Genomic DNA, 23,688 nt, shown 5'->3' with positions numbered 1-23,688 from the left:
TAATCAACCTCGTCCTTATCCAAATCAGGATTAGGGCAACCTTGATTGTGCACGTCAGACAACCTTCTAGAAGGTATCTTTTTAAGGAATAAGAATATGCTGATGTTGACAGCCACCAATGAAAGGTGGACAACTCAGCAAAACCTATGTGCCACCACGTGGTTATAACCAATGAAAAAGCACCAGGTGTCCCAAAGGACACGTGGCGCAAAGCTACTGGAAGAGGCCAACAAAGCCCTAATTGGGTCTGAGCCCAATCATTGGAAACCCTAGCACTATAAATACAGCATCAACTCCACAAGGAGAGGGGACAGGATATCACATCCAACATCATATCACATCCAATATCATCTGATAACATACAATCACAGAGTATTCAGCTATTAAGCAATACACTCCAAATTCCTTACTCTCATATATTATTATCTTCTCCGACAAATACTTATTCTCACACCGGAGGGTTACCCCAAAGAGGACCCCTCTGTCCCTTTCTGAGGGGTAAGTTTACGGTTCTGTTCATTTTGTAGGTGGAAGAACACAGATCCATCAGATCCAAGAGAAACCATCGGTGAAATAGCATAATCACACCCGAGGAAAGTAGATCGTCTACCAGTGAGTCGATCCACGTTTCTTCATTGGCGGCAACAAGATCTCATCAGATCTCTAAACAAAAAACCAAATTTTCACCATGGTTTCTGGCGTTCGTAACGTTGATCAAGTTCTGGAGGATATTGAACGTGACGATGTTAATGAGGGACAACAGTTTCTGAGGGCGCCGCGTGATTCTACGCGCGCCACCAGTAACCGTCCTTTCATCACAACTCCTCATGGCCAGACTGAAACTCCTCCAGACGATCTTACGTTACAAAGTCTTGCCGGCGCGAAACAAAAAGGACCAATGGGTCCAGAAGATGAAACTAATGACCCCAAAGAATGGCTCATAAACGAGCAACGGCGCCTAATGGACAAGTACAATGAGCTGGTCAAACACAAAGCACAAAAGCAAGCGTTTGATAAGCAAACTGTTCATGGAACAAAAAGGGCGCGCGCGCCGGAAGAAGGACATTCTGTTCACACTGCACACACTGAGTTCAGTGATGAAGAAGTGCACAGCATGAGGAAGACGCGAGATACTCATGCAGGAGGCTCACAGCTCCGCGCGCACGTGAACATGGCGCCTGGAGCCAGAGCCGATCTGGATCTGCAAATACCGTACAGCCCACCAGTTAGAGGGCAAGTGGACGTAACCACACCGTACAGACCAGCCATCTTGGTGAAACATTCAAAGTTCACTGAGCGCATCGCGAAGGCTCCCATCCAGCACAAAACCAAGATGCCAAGTGGTTTGGGCAAATATGACGGCACAACAGATCCAGACGATTTCTTGCAAGGTTTTTACAACACGGGAAACCTAGAGAGCTGGACGATGCCAACATGGTGTCACATGTTTGCTCGCTGCCTCACGGGCGCGGCGCGTGTCTGGTTCGAGAGCTTGCCGACTGGGCAAATCGATGGGTTCGAGGAACTATTGGAAAAGTTCCAAGCCCACTTCGTACAGCAGCGCAGACACACGCGCGACCCTGATGACATCATGCACTGCGTGCGCAGGAATGATGAAACGATTGAAGACTACATCACACGTTTCAATCAGGAGTCCCTGGCAATCGGAGGTATAACTGAGCAACTCCTGCGCGTGGCCTTTATACAAGGCGCGCGCAGTGATCAACTCCGCCGAGCTCTCGTAAGCAGAGATGGCATGCCCACCACTTGGGCCAAACTAATGGAAGCATCGCGAGTCTTCGCGAGAAATGAAAAACAAATTGCCCAGGATAGGGCAAGAGAAAGAGCGCATCAAGCTGAGTCACCGCGCAGCAACGAAAAAAGGGGCAAACAGAACTCTGTATGGTCCAGGTTGCAATCAACCAGTTTTTCTTCCGCAGAAAAGCAGGCGCAACCAAGCTCACCCCAGCCCCAAAAAGACGTTCGTAATCGCGGGGAGGGTGACAAGAGGGAGGGCGGCAGAGATCCTAGCAGACCTCTGCCAAGAATATGGACTCCCCTCACTAAAACGCCTTCACAGGTGTTAAGCACTGAGAATGTCCAATTCAAAAGCCCCAAGCCACTACACTACAAGGGACCATCAGACAGTGGCAAGTACTGTGAATTTCACAAGTCCACAGGGCACAACACTGATGCATGCCACCACTTGAAGGATGCAATTGAAAAGGACGTGAAATCAGGCAAGCTGGCTCACCTGGTAAAAAACTCAAGACCAGAAAATGAGCAATCAGGAGCCTCAGCCAGCAAAAAGTATAAAAGAATCTGTGTAGCCGAGGGAAGAAGGCAAGGGCAAACATCAAGAAAGAGAAGCGCGCAAATCCAAGGAGATTGGCGCGAACAACAAGTCATCTTCCCAAGAATCAGGGGAGGCCCTTCCATCAGCAGCCCTCTTGTCATCACTACACACATTGCTCATTATGAAGTGTCAAAAGTCCTGGTGGACACTGGCAGCGAATCAGACATCATGTATGAGCAATGTTTCAGGAAACTGGATCCGGCAGACCAAGCAAGGCTTGAGATTGTGAATGCACCGATCTCTGGTGTCTCGAATGAAATCATTCATCCCCTAGGTCAAATACAATTCGAACTAACCATGGGGGATGAAAAACACAAGCGAGCCGAAGTTGTCAACTTCTTGGTCTTGCCCACCACTTCATGCCACAATATGATCTTGGGTAGGGAAACGATTGCCCAATTCAACGCCATACCGTCGCCAGCGCACGGCGCATTGGGGTTCCCAACACCAACAGGTGTAACTTTTGTATATCGAGATCATTTGTGCGCAGTGACAAGTACTCCGCGGGAAGGGAGGATGAAACTTCCAATGGCAGACAACGCGCCAGAGGAATGGATTCTCAACCCAAAATTCCCGGAGCAGACAATCACAATTGGCGCTACGATATCAGACGGCGCGAGGTTGAGAATGAAAAGATTGCTCACAGCATATATGTCGGTCTTCGCGTGGCAACACTCTGATATGACTGGGGTTCCGCTAGACCTGGCGCAACATTCTCTCAACACCTTCAAGTCTGTAGAGCCAATTGCTCAAAAGAAGAGAGTCATGGGGGATGAGAAGGCGAGGGCCATGAATGAGCAGGTTGAGGATCTATTGCGCGCAAACATCATCCGCCCGATACGATACCAGACATGGGTAGCCAATCCTGTGATGGTAAAGAAAAGTAACGGGTCATGGAGGATGTGCATTGACTTCAAGGACCTCAACAAAGCGTGCCCAAAAGATTGTTACCCCCTACCAAACATCGACGCAAAGGTGGACTCCGTGGCGCCATTCAAGCTCAAATGTTTTCTGGATGCCTACAAGGGCTATCACCAGATTCAAATGGCACCACAAGACGAGGACAAGACCGCCTTCAGAACCGACAAGGGTGTTTTTTGTTACACAAAAATGCCCTTTGGTTTGAAGAATGCGGGAGCCACCTACCAAAGACTTATGGATGCTGTTTTCAGCGAGCAGATTGGAAGAAACCTAGAAGTCTATGTAGATGATTTGGTGATCAAAAGTAGGGAGGAAAAGCAAATGCTCAAAGACATCGAAGAAACCCTTGGGCGCCTAAAGGAAGTTAACATGAAGCTCAATCCGAGCAAATGCACTTTCGGCGTACTAGAGGGAAAATTTCTAGGTGTAATGGTCACCAAGGATGGTTTCAAGGTGAACCCTGAGAAGGTGGAGGCCATCCTTGACATGCCCTCGCCATCCACCATGAAAGAAGTCCAGAAGCTGAATGGTAGATTGGTCTCAATCAACAGGTTCCTAGCGAACCATGCAAGCAAATCTACCCCATTTGTCAACACATTGAGGAACTGCTTAAAGAAAAGCCAGTTCAAATGGACTCCTGAGGCCGAGCAAGCTTTCAGTGAGATAAAAGAATGTTTGATAAATTTGCCCGCGCTCACAGCTCCACTTCCTGGTGAAACTTTGACATTGTACCTATCAGCAGGAGAGCGCGCCATCGGCGCAGTATTATTGGTGGATCGCAAGGGAATCCAAACGCCAATATACTATGTGAGTCGGGTGCTGACAGATCCTGAGACGCGCTACTCCATCATGGAAAAGTTAGTTTTGTCACTAACACACGCGTCGCGCAAGCTTCATAGATATTTCAATGGTCATCCCATTGAAGTTCTGACTGGTTACAACATCCAGCAAGTCTTGCGGCGCCCCGCGCTCTCGGGAAGGCTGACAAAGTGGGCGCTGGAATTAGGTGAGCACACGATCACCTATAAGCCCCGTCCAGCAATCAAGGGACAAGTCTTGGCTGATTTCATTGCAGAAGTCCCTGAAGAAAAAATTGAAGAGGCTCAGCGCGAGGTAGACCCTCCGCGAGCCAATGATGAAGAAAATGTTTGGAGTTTGTTCACTGACGGAGCTTCAAACAACGAAGGGTCTGGCGCAGGCCTCAAGCTGGTGGATCCAGAGAATCATGAATATACTTACGCCATCAGGTTGGACTTCAAGAGCACCAACAATGAAGCTGAGTATGAAGCCTTGCTGGCTGGCCTCCGCATCGCGCACAAATTCGGAGTGAAAAAGCTAGAGGCACATGTTGATTCATACTTGGTAGCAGCACAGGTCAATGGCCTTTATGATGCCAAGGAGAACACCATGCCTCTGTATCTAGAGCAGGCGAAAAAGCTCATCGAGCAATTTGACTGCTTCAGAATCATTCATATTCCGCGCAGTGAAAACAAATCTGCTGACGCGCTGAGCAAGATGGCATCAACCAGCTTCGATCACTTTGGCAAAGATGTCAGGGTGGAAGTATTGAGCAACCCGTCGGTGGGAGCGAAGTCTGTCCTTGTAACTCATACAACCCCTTCATCATGGATAACTCCAGTAATGGATTTCTTGAAGGAGGGAAAAGTACCAGACGATCGCGCCCAGGCGAGGAAGATAAGACACAAGTCGCAGAACTATGAACTGCTTGATGGTACATTATATCGACGCTCTTATCTGGGACCGCTCATGAAATGCCTAGATGCTGAGGAAGCAAGCTATGTGATCAGAGAGATACACGAGGGAATCTGTGGAATACATGCTGGCCCGCGCATGGTGGTTACCAAGGCAATGAGCGCAGGTTACTATTGGCCAGGCATGTACTTGGACGCTTTAAAAGAGATCCAAAAATGCAAAGCATGTCAGAGCTATGCGCCAAACACCATGCGGCCAAAGAACAACTTGATTCCGGTGACCTCCGCATGGCCTTTCCACAAATGGGCAATCGATATTGTGGGTCCACTACCGCAAGCGCAAGGGCGAGTAAAATTTTTGGTAGTGGCAGTAGACTATTTTACAAAATGGGTTGAAGCCAAGCCACTAGCAAAAATCACAGCCGAAGCGATGAAGCAGTTTATTTGGAGCCACATCATATGCCGTTTTGGCTTGCCCATGGAAATTGTGAGCGATAATGGCAAACAATTCACTGACAAGAAGTTATCAAACTGGCTCAAGGAATTGCGCATCAACCAAATCTTCACTTCGGTATACCACCCTCAGGGGAATGGCCAAGTGGAGCGCGCGAATCAAAGCTTGTTAAATGGGCTGAAGAAAAGGTTGGAGGGAGAATCCCATTCTTGGGTCGAAGAGCTACCTAATGTCCTGTGGGCACACAGGACATTAAGCAAAACCAGCAATGGCGAATCCCCGTTCAGCCTAACCTATGGAACGGAGGCAATGATTCCAGCAGAAATTGGATGCCCATCCCATAGAGTGCTCATGATGAGCAAAATTGATAACGAGCGCGAAAGAAGGTTGGATCTCAACTTACTTGAAGGGCGCAGAGAGGCGGCTATCATCAGTGAAGCCAAGTACAAGAAAAAACTGGAAAAATATTACAACCAGCGTGTGAAAGAATGCCACTTCAAGAAAAATGATTTTGTCCTTCGAAACAATGAAGCTAGCCGCGCGATAGCCCCGGGAAAAATGTCCCCCAATTGGGAGGGACCTTATCAAGTCTCGGAAGAATTGGGAAAAGGCGCATACGCTTTAAAAGATTTGAATGGAAAGAAGATCCCGCGCGCATGGAACGCGGCACAGCTTAGAAAATGTTTCATGTAAAAATGTCAAGTTTGTAATCAAGGCTTTTTAAGCCATTATGAATAATGATACGCGCTATCTTCTCTTAATGTGGATTCTATTACCTTTTGCATACATGTTTCACACTTCCCTTTATTAGTTTTGAGCAATATGACAACATTGTATTGACATCAAAATGAAATAAAACGAAGTAAAACATACATGCGCGAGCTTCAAGCTCAAACGCGTTAACGAGTCTTAACTCTAAAACGTCAGGGCCTTAGCCCAATAATGTGAGCCTTAGCTCAAATCACTCACAACATCCATCCTACATACTGCGCACCCTGACCATAAAAATACCTAAACACAACTAAGGCAAAGCAAATGCCAAAACATAGTTGTTAAGGTCTCAGGTCGAGGTCGCGCATGAAACTGTAATGGATATCTGAGTAACACATATTGACACGTAAAGGCTAAAAAACTCATAATTCCATGCGCGATAACGTCGCGCAAAAGATGAATAATGAAAACGCAAAGGCGCGTGTCAACATAATCAAGATATGGAAAAATCACTTACAATATGACAAGGATTAAGTATAATAATTTCCTTACAACCTTGTTCTTATTTCAACGTGCAAGCATATCTTATATTAAACAAGCAAACATGCAATATAAAGAGATGAATGGAGAATGCGCAAGATGCGAAGAAGGGAAAAACAAAATTTCATTCAAAGGCATTGAAATTTACAAGTTTACAAGATGATGAAATACAAACTACAAATAAAAATACAAAAAACATGAAGGGCTTCTCAAGTCTCCACGTCGACGTCAGCCTCTTCATAGTCATCATCACCGCCCTCAGCATCTGGCGCAGCCTGCTCCTCGTCATCTCCAAACTGACCATAGTCAAGTTCTTCGTCCTGAATGGAGTGTTCTATCACGACAGTGTCAGGAGCAGATCCTTTGGCCACGCCAGAGCCGCTAGCAACGCCAGCATTCCCCGCGCTATCATCGCCGCCGCCAGCCCCCTCGCACTCGTCAAGTAATTTCTTTAGCGCGGCGAGATCGGGCTGGTCAGCAAGCGCGGATATCTGCAAATCATAAGGAAAAATATGAGTATAAAAGGACTTGGAAAATAAGTCAAGGTTATTTCATTAAAGTTAAAATACCTGTGCAAGGATGGGAATGGGAGTATTCAAATACTTCTCCCCCATCGCGGCCATGTCCGCGCAGGCAGCGTCGCTCTGATAAGGGTACTCGGATGGGTTCTTCTTCAACATGCCATATTCATAGCCATCCGTAAACCCTTCAGCTCGACCAACCAACCGCGCGGCAGCGTTGCAATCCATCACAAGGGCCTGAAACTCGTCTGAGTATTTCATCGCGTAAGCGCAACGAGTCATGCCCTGTGAGATTAGCCATTGGCGATCCTGCGCAAGGCCAGCAACAGACGTCTCGAGGGCAGGAACCTGAGAGTTTAATAACTCAACAGTTTCCTTAGTCTTTTTCAGCTCCTCTTTGTCGGACGCTGCTGCCGCCAAGGTTTCTTCTTTTTCCGCCCGCGCAGAATCAAATGCTTCCTGGCTAGACGCTGCCATCGCCAAGGCTTCATCCTTCTCGGCCTGCGCGGCCGCCAGCTCCTTCTTCAGGCGCGCAACCTCACTCTCCAGTGATGATTTTTCAGTTATAGACTGGACAAGAGCTTGGTCACGCGCCTCCGCCTCCAGCTCCAAGTCGCGCGCTCTGCGCGCGTACTTGGCCGCCTCCGCCTCCGCCGCTTGTAGCTTCTCCCGCGCAGCCTGAAGCTCATGCCCGCGCTTCACGAAGGCGCTGTTGGCACTTGCTCTGTTCTCACTGAGCTCTGCTTGGAGCTTCTCAGCTCTCTCTCGAGCATCAGAAAGATGCCAAGCAGACACCTTAGCCTCTTGCTTGGCTTCCGCAAGAGCATCACGTACTTTTACGTAATCATAGCGAAGCTCTTGGGAGGCAGCAAAGAAGGCTGACCCAGCAAACATATGATCGTTGAGCTAGTCGTCGCGAGCGCGGTCCTCCTGGAACCTCCTTTCAGATGGAGGCACAGCATGAGCCCAGAATTCCGCACACACACCCATGGACTGAAATGTGCTGTCTTCAGTAATATTCCATCTCGGGCGGTAAATGTGATCGGCTTCCTGCAAAAACAAAGTAATTATCTAAGTCATCAAAACATTAAGATGGAAGTCCGCGTAGCGGAGCAAAAAATAACATATACCTGCGGGGATGAAGCAGAAAAGTCAGCGCCAGCCCCACGAGAAGGCTCAGCCGCGAAGCCTCGTGGCGCTGCAGGACTGGCGCGACCGCGGTCGGAGTCTTCAACTTCAAACTCCTCTTCCTCCTCGGAAACAGGCCTTTTCTCCTGCGACCTAGAGCCAAAATCGGTCTCGCGAGGAAGGCTGTGCGCAGGAGGAGGTGAGGGAGGTCTCGACGCCGCCAGGTCGGCGCGCAAAACGGCCTCTTGCTCCTTAGAGCCAACGGCGCTGGCACCGGCGCCAGGAGTGCCGCCAGCAGCTTGTACGCCAGCTACGGCTTCTATGAAAAAATCAACAACAAGAAATGGTTCATGACTTGATCTAAAAGAAAGTCAGAAAAAAAGAGAGCGCAATACGTACCTTGGCGCAACTCCGTTCGCGAAGCAAACATCGCCATGAAGTCCATTCTACCCTTCTTTGAGGGTAAAACAGGGGACTTCGAAGCGACCTCCGGCGCAGCCTCGGCATCTTGTTGCGCTGTCGCCGGCTCTACAAACATTTGAGTGAGCAAAGATTCATTAGTAATTCTATCATAATCGCGCTCATAGAACCATAAAAGATAAGCAAAGGATAAGCAAAGTATACCTGTCGAAGGCGCAACACCGCTTCCCTTTTCCGCCACGCGAAGGAAGGAGGTAGTGGCACCATACCTCAGGTGGACAGGAGGTCTGCCCACTTTTTGAGGCAGGGAAGACAAGGAAACCTTGGTGGTAAACTCCTGGGTTTTCCCAAATCCCCCCGCCTGAGTAGGAGGATCCTGAACAACAGGGGCAACATCTTTCTTCTGTTTCTTACTGGCCCCCGCGCCAGTTTTCCCCTTAGCTTTACGCTTTAGTTGGGGCGCCTCCTCCTCCTCCTCCTCTTCCGCGAGCTCCAGCTCGTAGTTTTCGAGCGCATCTACAATACACGCAACAGAAGTGTTAGCAAAATTTGATATTATAAAGGAAAATGCATAAGTACAAAGGCTTACCAGGCGCATCGCTGTCGAAGACAAATCCCAGATCAACAGGGATGAACATATCATCGAAGCGATCGGGGAAACCAACCTCCCCAGCGCCGAGCGCGACGGAGCCACCCTCCATATGCTCATCATATGCGGCGTGGATATACTCCTTGGTGACTGCACAAAACAAGTCAAATGATATCAGCAAAAAGAATTATATTCGCGCTGAAGTAAAGCAATGAGATAAACTTACACAAGCCGTCGACTTGGATAACGGGCTCAGTCGCGCTGTCAGCCCACCTACTGCTCATACCCACCCCCACCAGCGCCTCCTCACAAATTTTCTTGGCGGGGGATGGTTCAGCAGTCAACTTTTTCACCCAGGCGCCAGTTGGGTTCTTGACGACACCCACATCCGCAGGCGCAGAAGAGATCGCGCGCATGGTCATACGGATGGGGATCACACCAGCCCTGATGTAAAAAAACCTCTCAGACCAGTCATGAAGGCTCTTGAATGAAACAGTGGAGCACTTCACCTTCTGACTGCGAGGAATAAAAGAGAACCAAGAGTCTTGGATCTTGGGCTTGTAAAAAAACTGAAAGCGCCGAGGGGTGGGCTCCTCGCGCTGAGATTTGCACATGAACTCAAAGTGAGTCATGCGCACGAGTCCAAACGGATGGACTTGGGATATATGAATCCCATAAAACTTAAGCAGCGCACCCACAAACCTTGTCATCGGGAGACGAAGGTTGCAGTGGCTGAAAAAACAGCAGTAAAGGGATATATAGCCGGTAGGCGGGTCCGCCGCCGTTTGCCCGGCCCCAGGCAACATGCAGCCAAACAGAGGGGGAAAACCATGAGAGGCGATGAGGCTGTCAAGATCGGCCTGCCTCAATTTGCAGGGGATTTCATTCCACCTCTTCACGGCCTTGGTCCTCCCTACCTCCTCCGATGAGACCTCAGCAGCCTTCTTCCCCTTGCCGGTCTTCTTCAATGTAGACATCACTAACGATTTCACACGGCAATGGATAGGGGAGGTTGTGTTGTCTGAGCTATCAGACATACAACTGTAAAACGGACAAAGGATGATCTGAAGAACAGAGACCTGGAAGCAGAAGACACGTAATCGGAATAGAAAGAAAGAAAGAAAATAACTCAGAAGAATAAACAAGAAGATGAAGGATAAAAAAACTCTAAGGGCTGGCTTTTATAGGCCCAGGAGAGAGAAAAATTGGTGCTGATCGGACTTCACGCGCCCCCACTCGCAACTGTAAGCCAACGCGAGCGCGACACGTGTCCCTGACACTGTGTGAGGGGACACGATAATAAACTTTACAGCTGCTGCCAGAGTTCACGCGCCACCACTCGCAGGAACGGGCCAACGCGAGCGCGACACGTGTCCCTGACAGCATGTGAGGGGACACGAAAGGCAACTGTAGCACCTCGAGCACACGAAAGGTCTGACACGTCTCCATCACTGACCCACGTCAGCAACAACCAACCACGTACAGAGACGATTCGTTTGCAACAAAAAGGATAGAATTTCGCGCAACGATGAATAATATGAAGAAAAAGACAAACCCCTACTAAAAGAGCAAACTGTTAAGTCTAATATCTATCTTGCCTCGCTCGCGCGAGACAAGACACACATTAGACTGGGGGGGCTTGAAGAGGTATGTACCCGCCTCAACACCGAGCAAGGCGGGTCAACCCACAAGATATAGACAAGAGGCTTGAAATCAAGACAATATGAAGGCACAAAGCCAAAACCTACGCGCATGGCGCATATCACATATGCTCACGCATATCACATATGCTCATGCATCACATGCTCAGGCATCATATGCCCAGGCACCACACATGCTCAGGCATCATATGCCCAGGCACCACAGATGCCCAGGCATCACATATGCTCACGCATCACATATGCTCACGCATATCACATATGCGCGTGGCGCATCAGCGCGCGGCGCATATCACATGCTCGTGCATATCACATCTGCGCATGAAACATCTGCGCGTGAGAATAAAGAGAAGACCTCGCGCATCCTCAGGATTGGCGCATATCACACATGCACATAATCAACCTCGTCCTTATCCAAATCAGGATTAGGGCAACCTTGATTGTGCACGTCAGACAACCTTCCAGAAGGTATCTTTTTAAGGAATAAGAATATGCTGATGTTGACAGCCACCAATGAAAGGTGGACAACTCAGCAAAACCTATGTGCCACCACGTGGTTATAACCAATGAAAAAGCACCAGGTGTCCCAAAGGACACGTGGCGCAAAGCTACTGGAAGAGGCCAACAAAGCCCTAATTGGGTCTGAGCCCAATCATTGGAAACTCTAGCACTATAAATACAGCATCAACTCCACAAGGAGAGGGGACAGGATATCACATCCAACATCATATCACATCCAATATCATCTGATAACATACAATCACAGAGTATTCAGCTATTAAGCAATACACTCCAAATTCCTTACTCTCATATATTATTATCTTCTCCGACAAATACTTATTCTCACACCGGAGGGTTACCCCAAAGAGGACCCCTCTGTCCCTTTCTGAGGGGTAAGTTTACGGTGCTGTTCATTTTGTAGGTGGAAGAACACAGATCCATCAGATCCAAGAGAAACCATCGGTGAAATAGCATAATCACACCCGAGGAAAGTAGATCGTCTACCAGTGAGTCGATCCACGTTTCTTCAATCTCATTTAACTATGGTACTTCTGGACCAAGTACATCTTCGCCCTCTTCTTGGGGACAGTAAATATTTATATGTTCATCTAGAGATCAAACAATCTTAAGTGTGCTTAGTGAACCAACTTTATCCGTTATTAAAATATGTTAACATCTTTTGGATGTAATTTGATTTACAAATAAATATGCAATTACGCATATACTTGAGCTACAGGTCGATGATTAATTTAGGTTGTGTCAAGTTATTCTGCATCAAATTTTTCTCTTAAATAGTTCAATAGAGTCACTCGATGATATAGGAAATCGCCACTGTAAACTGCGATTATATGAACTTTTAAGAGCGAAATTCTGATAAATGCATATGACTCATTTGACCAAACTCATACCCTTTATTAAGATGTCTATAGAGTCGTTTGCATCACATACGATTAGTTTTATCGAGACCATATAAAAATCTTAGATTCATATCTCGGGGTATTGTTTTTAATGCTTCATGCATTTTTATCCATACATGGATATTCATGTATATGTAATGTTCAATTGCCATGCACAAATATACAGTGATAATATACATAACTTTTATCTGAAGTCCTTCTAAAATTGCGGGGCTAATTAAAACATCTAATGGTTATCGCATCCACTACAAGGGAATACGTTTCCTCATAATCAACTACCGGGATTTGGGAAAACAACCATTGTGTTACAACTCGTGCCATACATTGCAAATCTCATTCTTTTCGTTCCTTTTTATTTTAAGGACATTCATTTATAACCTACTGGTTTGACGTCTATTGATGTTCGAACTACAGGTTCGAAAACGTTTTGCTTGTTATACAATTCTTGTTTAGCCTTAAGGGGATTTTGCCATTTTGGCAGTCATCTCTGTGTATACTCTTACATAGTTTTAGATTCGTAATCTTTCTCGTCGATTACATCTGTTGCTATAGCATATGCAAATATTTCATTAGTGCGCATTACATGTGTAAGGCCCCGTTCCCGATAACCCTACTCTGGTGTTGGATTTACTCATAAACACAGTTATAAGATCAGAGTTAATTAAATTTTTTGCGGAATAATTAAAACTTCATGCATTACATTACAAAACATCGAATCTTATCTTAACAAAAGTTAACTTGTCTTAAAACATAATATAAATATCACGTAAATCTTATTTCTTCGATGCCAATCTTCACTTCATTGCCACGTGCCTCCCCTCAAGCAATCTGCCGCATTTTATTTACCTGCGTGCATACTAAAAGTTAGCTATGCTGAGTGAGTTCTAGTTTAACAATTACAGGATTATTCTTACACAGCATACAATTTATTCTTACATTCTTGCACATATATTATAAGGGTCTGCCACCCGAATTCTTGCACAGATATTATAAGGGTCTGCCACCCGAATTCTTGCACAGATATTATAAGGGTCTGCCACCCTACTTCTTGCACCGATATCATAGAGTCGGCCACCCTATTCTTGCCCAGGTATTAGAAGGGCCTGCCACCCTGTCTGTTACATTATATTCATATTTGATTCTTACAATCATATTTAGTTATTAAACTAATACATACAAATTCTTACCACATTCTTTCATTCATGCCTTAGGTATTCGCCTTCATCATATATGTATATATAAGTGTGTGTGTGTGTGTGTATATATATATATATATATTTCTAGTCTTATCAGTATGCACACAGCCTCGAAATCATTTCAAAGAGAAATGGGGCTAGAACTCACATGAAGACGATTCCTCTCCGAGTTTATCGTAATTCCTTTCTTTAACTAAGCCGGCTAACTGTGTAACAAGTTACGAATATCAATTTTCTGTCACTACTACTTCTTACATTTAAGTTAATGATACCCTCAACTAACGGGGGTCCGGGGGCAGCGCCTCTGGTAACGGGGGTCTAGGGGCAGAGGCCCTGGCTGGGGTTGAGCTGCCAGGTCAGCCTGGAAAAATTTTATTTTCATTAATAGGTCCTTTATAAAAAATGCATCAGAAAATGAATCGGGTCACGTTTTACAACAATTTGAAAGAATTCGCATGGCCATTCGCTTTGCCTGAGAATTCGCTTCGCATGGCTGTGCGATGCGAATTCTTTTCTTTTCTTCTTTTTTACCATTTCAAAGCTATTTTCCTCCATGACTCTTCCTTATGACCCGATTTTAACCTTTTTATGGGTTTTGGGTTGTACCAACTTTGTATACCCGTGTTTTCCATGGTCCGAACACCACCTTTTGTCCTATAACACCCCCGTGAGGTTATAACTCACCAAGTTTATGTTTTCCTTACGTTCTACAACCCGATCTATCGTTCTATCGGTTTGCATGTTGAAACCAACCATAAAAACATAGCCTAGTTCGTCCTTCCTTTGGCTCTGATTTGGATCCGTGTTTAGAGAGAGAAAGGGTGTGTGTGTTCTTGAGTGTGTGTTTAGAAAGAAAGAGAGAGAGTGTGTGTGTGTGTGTGTGAAAAAATGATGTTAGTGGTCAAGGTTGGGTTTTAAATACCCCACCCTATGGGCTTTGGGCCCGCAAGCATTCTCTCAAGCCCAATCATAAGTCCCCCGCCCAACGCTCAGTCTCTTATACTTAACGAAATTAAATAACGACACATACAATACGTAAGTAAATTCTCTTCTATTTATCGATCTAAAAAATACGGATGTTACAACATGTAGGTTCCATATTGTACCTTTGTACATAATTTGCAGAGATCTCGTAGCGATTTAATACTGATGTTTCTTCTGAAACTGTATAGATTATATTAGTCTCTTTTAGGACATTTACCTCTTCCAAGGTTTTATTATTTTCTTCTAGAAATATATTAGTCTCTTATGAGACATTTACCCTAACATGGTATTATATCAATAACCACTTACATGGTTTTACAAGTTTCCTCTTCTAGGGTTGCACCAACTGCATTATTTTGCTCATTTGATTTTCGTGGGTTTTATCTTTGGAACCAATTTGTCTTCCACGTGATCTTTGTATGGAAATCTTATTTTGATTACTTTAATTCGAGAAAATGAATTTGATATTGGTATACGTGACATTGTCACTCTATATGTGTTTTATGAATGCATCTAGTAACTCTTTAGTTACTCTTTATAAATGTATGACATATTTGACTTTAGATTTATATTGATCTCTTCCGGAATCTACATTTAATATTTGTGATGTATTTCATATTATTTCATGTATTACCAAACTTTTCATTCTTATCTTATCTCCCCCTAAGACTAAGAATACTGCCATATATAACTAACATCCACAATACTTCAAAATTCTTCCATAGCGTGTCTAGATCTTAAACACATAAACATGCACGTCGGTTTTGGGCATACTCATTTGAATGCTTTTGGTTTCGACTATACTTGTCGGGCTAGGTTTTTTCTTCCTTACAATATATAAGCTCATGCAACATTTTATTTACAAAATCTAAAAGTTAACAAAAGGTAGTAACTACTAACCAGTAACCCCAAGTAGGCAAGTATCCAACCATCCCTTGAAAATAAAGACAGTATAGAAAAGAGAAGGGGCGTTATATGTAATTTGACGATGATAACGAAGGAAAGAGGTGGAAACCAGTGACTTTGTTTGGAGTCAGTAGTAGCAGGCAGCCACTGAGACTCACTGGCCGACACCGTGTTTCCTCCACGGAATCACACCGCTAACTAACTACCTTCCACTACCACCGCACAAACCCTAACCACCACCACCACCTCCGGTACCAGCCGCGGCACCGGAGAACAACGAACTGAGCTCCGGCTAATAATGAGATACTGTGCGATTCACTCATCCACGTCATCCGCATTCAAACAGTATGGGTAATTGCGGCACTCGCCAAGAATCCTCCGTCGTTTTAGACGCTCATCAAGGTTTCATCTCACCTTTTTACTTTATTATTTACTTTCAGCTTAACTTCCAGATCTAGCTCACCTTTTGTATTAATATGCTGTTACGAACGATTATCCAACAGTGAATCAGCTGCAATCGGTGTCTGGTAAAAATCAGGGTTTGGAGAAGAAGCACAGTCGGTCAATTTCGGATCTGAGTGATCCGTCAACACCGCGTAATAATTTAAACGTTATTGAGGATTTGAGGAATAACTCGTTGTTGTATACTCATGTGATTGCCTTCACTTTGTTTGAGCTTGAAACTATTACAAAGAGCTTTAGGTCTGATTATATTCTAGGGGAAGGGGGTTTTGGGACTGTTTATAAAGGCTATATTGATGAGAATGTTAGGGTTGGTCTCAAATCGCTGCCGGTTGCGGTTAAGGTTCTCAATAAGGAGGGTCTTCAAGGCCACAGAGAATGGCTTGTAAGTTCCTCCATCTTTGGTTCTGTATATCCAAGAATATATACGTGCAGTTTTAATTAATACGGGTAATGATGTTTTGTGTGCAGACCGAAGTTAATTTCCTTGGTCAGCTAAGGCATCCTAATTTGGTGAAGTTGATTGGATATTGCTGTGAAGATGATCACAGATTGCTTGTTTACGAGTTTATGTTTCGTGGAAGCCTTGAAAACCACCTCTTTCGAAGTATGAATCTTCCTTTTATGAACTATAGTTTACTTGCTATTGTATGCTAGCGGTAGTTTACTACTATCATTATTAGTACTTTTGTATAGTTGTTACTCTGATTCTCTTAGCTGCTACATATTATGTTATATGGAATACTATGATGTACACGCTGAAAAAAGGTTTTCTGGAGTTGAGGGTTTCAGTGGTAGCACCCTCTGTATCCATTAGGACAGATGAAAGGTTTTTCCCCTACCAACGGTCCCCGGATCTCACCAATAGCTTTTGTTATGAATGGGATTTCTACTGGGTATTCTTGTTATACTGGATAACATTGTTTCTTTTTTCCTTTTAGCTTTGGTATTGCATGTTTAGTATTTAGCATCATTAGCCATGCTAGTTGTTACCTTGGGTTCGGGCTCAAGCTCGTTCAAGCTCACCTGCATTCAACCTTTTAGTGAGCCGATCTCTAGTATCTCACGAGTGGCTTGACCAGTTTACTCCCCTAGCTTTAATGTATGTCTTCTAGACTATGATTTTGTCATTTATGTAGTCCATCCGCAATTAGGCCGCAATAGCCTTGATTTTTGCTTAGTTGAAAGCTTTGTTTTTATAGAATTAAGGCTCTTGATGGTTTGGTGAGTGGGGATAGTGTGTACTTTGTAGATATACAAAGAATATTAGTAAAGGCATCAAAGAACCACATTATGAATTCCATTCAAACTTCAAACGCTTTAAATGTTGTTTCTTGCGTAGATTTTGTGTTTTCTTAACTTAATTGGAGTGCTTTATTGAGGTACTCAGAAACAAGTGCACCGCTATCATGGTCAACAAGAATGATGATTGCTTTAGGGGCAGCAAAAGGCCTTGCCTTTCTTCACAATGCTGAACGACCTGTAATATATAGGGACTTCAAGACTTCCAACATTTTGTTGGACTTGGTAAGTGGTTTTACTCTTTCTTCTGTATTTTAATTGTTCGGAATAGTTGGTTGATAACGGGAACTATGTATTTGCAGGATTATACAGCTAAGCTATCTGATTTTGGTCTTGCAAAAGCGGGCCCACAGGGGGACGAGACCCATGTATCGACAAGAGTTATGGGCACCTATGGTTATGCTGCTCCGGAATATGTTATGACTGGTATAAATTTCTATATTTTCTGATAGCTTCAGCTCATCAGTTAACTAAAAGTTGTTTTTATGTCAATAGAAAAGTTAACTAAATACATACATTAAAAGCAGATTTATAATAAAACTCTAGCAACTGGTGTAGATATATCTTGAATATGAATGTTATAATTGTGCATTTGATAACATTCAGTCATTCACTTCAGACCTTCAATTCATTTATTTTGCATATAGATATAAGTTTATCTAAATTCCATATTTTATATATAATTATTTTTTTGGTAGCTGGTAACTTGTAAGTTTAAATATTAGTTACTCTGGTGACGATATATTTAAAAAGTTACTTAGTAATCTACACCATAAAAAAATTTAGCATCCAAATGCCATCGGGGTTCAATCCTTGTTTTAATAGATAACTTAGTCTTTGGTTTTAAAATAATTAAAAACCTCGGTTAAATGTTTATGGTCTCTGGTTGTGTTTTATAAACTTTTATGGGTCAAATGTAGAAAATCAGTTAAGCATGATATCGGTAGAAAGAAAATGGTTCGAGCCGGTTAATTTGTTTAAATACCACGTATGATGCATTCAAATGCTTATAGTGTCCTGAATCATGTTTATTAAATTTATGCAGTTTTTTAATCATATTACTAATATTTAATACAATGCAGGGCATCTTACTGCGAGGAGTGACGTATACAGCTTTGGAGTCGTTCTTCTAGAATTATTAACAGGAAAGAAATCTGTAGACAAAACAAGGCCCAACAAAGAACAAAGCTTGGTGGACTGGGCCCGACCCAAACTAAACGACAAAAGAAAACTACTCCAAATCATTGATCCAAGACTAGAAAACGAGTATTCGGTCCGAGGAGCCCAAAAAGCCTGCAGCTTAGCATATTATTGTTTAAGCCAGAACCCAAAAGCGAGACCGCTAATGAGTGATGTGGTGGAGACATTAGAGCCGTTACAAAGCAGCACCAGTTGTTCAAATGAAGTGTCATTAGCCTCGTCTTTAATTGGTGTGGGCCGGCCCATGACTATGGGTAATCACCTGGCTTATCAGATGCATCATAAGTTTGTTCAGACTGTTGGGGCGGGGGCTGGTTGTAGGTCCACTAACCCGAGTTGTTCTCCTGGACCGGCTGCTGCTTGTCGGGTCAGATGAGGAAATATGTGAAGTGTTATAACGTGTTAGTTTGTAAATTTTTGTTTTAAGTGTGTGTTTGTTTGTTTGGTTACTGATTGGGACTTGAAGTGATGATTGTACATGTTGATGTAGGTTGTGTTTTGAGATCTGTTGTTTTAAATGGCTTTCTGGTTGTTGTGTGAAAGTGTGAAACTGTCACTTGTTTTTATTGCTTTAGTGCATCTTTTGTCAAATTTATTTGGAGGAAGGTAAAATTACCAAAATAAACATTTTGACACAAAATTTACCAAAATGAACATAGACCAAGTTAATTATCTTTTTAAACATTTGACATGAAACAATATGTTGACGGCTCTTTCTCTCCACGACGACTATGAGTGGCCTCGGGTTGAAGTGAGGCGTGTTGGTAGTTGTGTGTAAGGGGGGAGTGTGCCTTGAATCTAAATCCTAAATTCAGTTTATGGTTTTAATATAAATTAACTAAAAATGTTTTTATAGTTAGAATTCAAATCAATATCTTTAAAAAAGATAATGAGTTGGTGGCCAGTAGACAAAGTAAAACCTTTAAACACCTTGGTTTAGAGGGATTGGGAGGTCCAGATTCAAGTCCCATACGACAAAAGTTAAAAAGATATCATTAAACTAGGTTATAAATCGAGCTTACAAAAATAATATTTATAAATATGCTAAATTTGTTTCTTTTCAAAGAATTATTTAAATAACATTTTCCACGTATATTACATTTAAGTAACTATCAACATCCATATATAATCTCGTAATAGAATTGATTGACTATAACATATATATTAGACTGAGAACCGAAGCACCAAACTGATTTCATGTATTTCGTGTTTTACCTGGTCGGGTCATTATTTTGTCTTGGTTTCCTAGCTTCTTGATAGATGCTCACATATTTATATTAAAGCATTTCGATCCATTTCTCTTTTTACTATTGCTATTTGCGAGATTTACTTGGGTATGATTGTTGTTATTAGGGCTGAGCACGGTTCGGTTCAGTTATTAGGCGGAATCCAAACCGAAACTGAAGCAATCGGTTATTTGAATATGCAAACCGTTCGGTTTTCGATTTTCCGGTTTTTGGTTTTTCAGTTTCGGTTAGGTTATTTTCGATTTTTTTTCAATTATGTGTTGACATTGCAAAAAAAAAAAAAAAAAAAATGAAAAATGCATATTTTTAGCTTGTATAAAAACGGGTTAGAGTACCATAGTCCACATATATATTGAATTTAAAAAACAAAAATATGCACATGTTACGGGGAACTATACGAATACAAAGTTGCTAAATAGAGTTTAAAAATTAAAAAGTATTAAAAGTTTAGTCCCGATCTTCATTCATCATTTTATTTATTTATCTTAAAAGTTTAGTCAATCATCATCTTGATAATCTTTATCACCATCAATCGTTGGGTTTTTTTTTTTTTTTTGGTTTTTTAAAAATGGATAACCGAATCGAAACCGAAATTTTGGTTTTTCATAAAACAAAAAATTAACCGTCACCAAATGCTTCGGTTCGGTTTTTTTGGTTAATTCGGTTTTCTACTCACCGCTAGTTGTTATTTCTCTTTTACTGTTTTAGAAACACATTAATGGAAAGTGTTGTCGGTTAGAAAAAATTAATTACTAATGGTCGCAATTAATTATATATTTAACGACCTCATAAATTAAAAAAAAAAACTGAAAATTAATATTTAACAAAATTAACGTAAAATCTAATTTAGGTTATATTGAGTCATTTAGTGCCATCTTCCAAAGAATTTGTATATATTAATTCATCGCCTCTCTTAATTAATTGTGATAATTTTTAGCATGGCAGCCATGAAATACATTTCAACCAAAAATCTCTTTTTGCTGTTGCTCATCCTTAACATCATCAAACTAAGTTCAGGCAAGTCATCTTTGTTAATCTTGCTTTTTACACTTTAGTTATATCGTATGGAATTATTTTAGGTTGAAATGGATTATCAAAGTGTATCTAGGTGGAGTGGTTTGCATAGCTTTCTAGGTACTTCGCTGGTTGAGGAAGTGAACTATTAAAATCTGGTTTTATGTTTTTTCAAAACGATTAAGAAACACATACCATAATTTTACTTCGAAATCTACACTAATTTTCGGGACTTGAACCCTTAACCTCAAGAGTCTAAGGGAGAGACACCATTTTACACACTTTAAAACCGCCAAGCAAACTTAATGGTATTAATTTACAATTTAATTTCTTTGCTAACAATTCAATTGTCATATATTTTAATTTTTTTTACTGGCAACCTTTAATTTCATATTTTATAAATCTAAATACATATAGTTTTTTTTTAAATATTTTGAAATAAATTAACAACCGAGCCTTTTGAATTATTTTTTACATATTTACAAGATGAAAAATACGTTATCATTTTTTAGAAAAATCGTTTTTAACACATTCACATCGGAATCAAAGTACGTGCATCTTTGATTTAAAAAGATAGTTATTTAAATCTTAAAAGATTTTAGAGAAAAAATCAAATGGGGGCTGACTTCTTTATTTTTAATCACAAATGGTGCATTCTCACTAATTATTGACGATTAAGTTTAAATTATAGGTGTGTAATAGATATGTAAAGGTATGCAAGAGTATTTTGTTGGTGAAAACCCTTAATCTCATGTAGTGGTTAATAAGATTGAGTTGGATTGAGCTCCCTGTAGTTTTTGCATTTGCTATAAGTTATTAACTTATACCTCATTTTCCTGTCTTATTCGCAACAACCAAACGAGGTTTAACATCTAGGGGCATGCCAGTGATAGTGAGGTTAATTTATGTTAATTGCCAGTAGAAATTAAGTGCGAAAAAATACATGGTCACACGAGCCCATCCAACCCACATTTATTCGCACTTAGGAGGATTAAGGATTTTCACTCACAAGTATAGTTTAAACTTAGTCGCTGTTAGCAAGTGTTGCTGTATTTATAATTTAGAAAAAAAAAAGAAAAGAAAAACAGCTCCCCGATGTGATTCAAGACCTAAAGAATGCAATACCTTTAAAATAAATTTCAATTATATGTCAAAACAATTATTGTAAAACAAGCAGACTTTGAGAACACTTCATCAACTAGCAAAGTACCTAGAAACACCTCCTCCATAATGCTAAACCACCATAACACCAAACAATCTTCATGCACAATTTAAGGTGTATTTCTAAATTCTAACCTGTTCAACATACATGAAATCCATAGAAGAAAGCACGGCTGAAGATGCAGCGCCATTGCCCGTGCCTGTGCCAGTGGGGGGGATCGAATACAGGACGTTGGCAGGTAATGGGTGGCTGGAAACGAAGTATAGTCCATTCAAGACATGCTCTCAATGCAGGTGCTGTCTCAACGCTTCCGATCCAAAAACCTGTTCAAATATGCCTTGCTGTTATTCCATAAACTGCGCGCTTCCGAACAAACCCATTGGCACTTGTGCTTTTGTCCCCACGGCTTGCAATTGTAACAACTGTGCTTGACACTGCTTAGATTCAGTTTAGATAATAAGATGTGCATGTGACAGATACAATATATATGCTCAAGTTTGTCATTTGAAGTTTTGAATAAATATTATTTGTTGACTGGATATTTGCAAAACTGTCTTTATTTAATTTTTTGGATTTATGCTATGTGGCGGTATAATTGTTTATTGATATTTTACTGCATAGATATATTTAACAAAAAATATTTATAATAAAACTCTAAATTTACTGCTTGGTTGTTTCTTCTCATTAACCCTCTATAAATATACATATTACAATATCCTATTATATCATATGGATTTTTATTAGGGTTAGCAAAGTGGAGTTTTGGTTTGCATAGCTTTCTAGATACTCCGTTGGTTGGAGGAAGTTAACTCAAAATTTGGTTTATATTTTTTTTAAATGGTTAACAAACATTATAATCTTACTTCTGAATCTATACTATTTATCATTACGGGATTCGAATTCTCAATCTTAGGGGCTAGACACTTTGTTATAAACCAAAGCTTTTTCGATTTTATACACATGCACACAAAATTTCCGCAAGTTTTTTTTTTTAATTTACAAAAACGTTTCTTTTGATTTAGAAAATGGTTAAATGTTAGAATTAGAGAAATCATATGGAGGCTGGTTTCTCTTAATCACAAATGGGGAGAATTGGTGATTATAATCAATTATTAAGTTTAAATTATAGGCGTTTAAGAGACGCGTAAGGAATGTAACTTAGTTGTAAGTGAAAATCCTTATCTCATCTATTGGCAAATAAGGGTGAGTTGGATTACGCTCTTGCGACCATGTCGTTTTAGCGCTCACTACTTGCGATGAACCTAAACCTCACTCTCCCTAGCCTGCCATCTAGTTGCGTATCCGGGATAAACAGGTTTGGTAAGTGGCATATAAGAGAGGATGGGATTCTCTCTTTTATAGCTCTATCGATCTACCTAGAATACTTTATTAAAGAAATAACCTAAATCATTAGCTCTTATTTGCCACTACCAATCAAGGTTTGAAAGCTAGGTGAGAGACCAGCTAGGGAGAGTGAGGTTTGGGTTGATCGCCTATAGCAAGTGCGAAAACAACAAGGCATGCACACCCAATCCAACTCACTCTTATTCGTCATCAGTAGATGAGATTGATTATTTTTTCTAAAAGTAGTCTTATAACTCCCTTACACACCTATAATTTAAACTTAATCACCAATAGTATCCTAAAAACGCACTACTTCTAAAAAAAATCAATTACATGTTAACGAAATTATTATAAAAAAAAAAAAAGAAGAAGCAGACATTGAGCCCACTTCATCTACCGCAAAGTACCTAAAAACTTACACAAATCCAAAAATCACCTAGAAA

General features: G+C 41.8%; 1 protein-coding gene across 1 annotated transcript; it reads left to right on the top strand.

The window, feature by feature from the left end:
* Positions 1-15,718: 15,718 nt before the first annotated feature.
* LOC143625918 (putative serine/threonine-protein kinase PBL8) lies at positions 15,719-18,943 on the top strand. The gene is made up of 6 exons (XM_077096136.1): positions 15,719-15,916; positions 16,018-16,361; positions 16,448-16,583; positions 17,367-17,503; positions 17,581-17,704; positions 18,361-18,943. The coding sequence occupies exons 1-6, from the start codon at positions 15,862-15,864 to the stop codon at positions 18,852-18,854; spliced, it is 1,290 nt and encodes a 429-aa protein (XP_076952251.1). The 5' UTR covers positions 15,719-15,861; the 3' UTR covers positions 18,855-18,943.
* Positions 18,944-23,688: the final 4,745 nt, after the last annotated feature.

Source organism: Bidens hawaiensis, unplaced genomic scaffold (genome assembly GCF_021521415.1).
Source record: "Bidens hawaiensis isolate Kalapana, Puna unplaced genomic scaffold, B.hawaiensis_p1.1 tig00004242_1, whole genome shotgun sequence".
NCBI lineage: Eukaryota > Viridiplantae > Streptophyta > Magnoliopsida > Asterales > Asteraceae > Bidens > Bidens hawaiensis.
The sequence above is the reverse complement of the archived record's forward strand: the minus strand, read 5'-3'. Positions and strand labels throughout refer to the sequence as shown.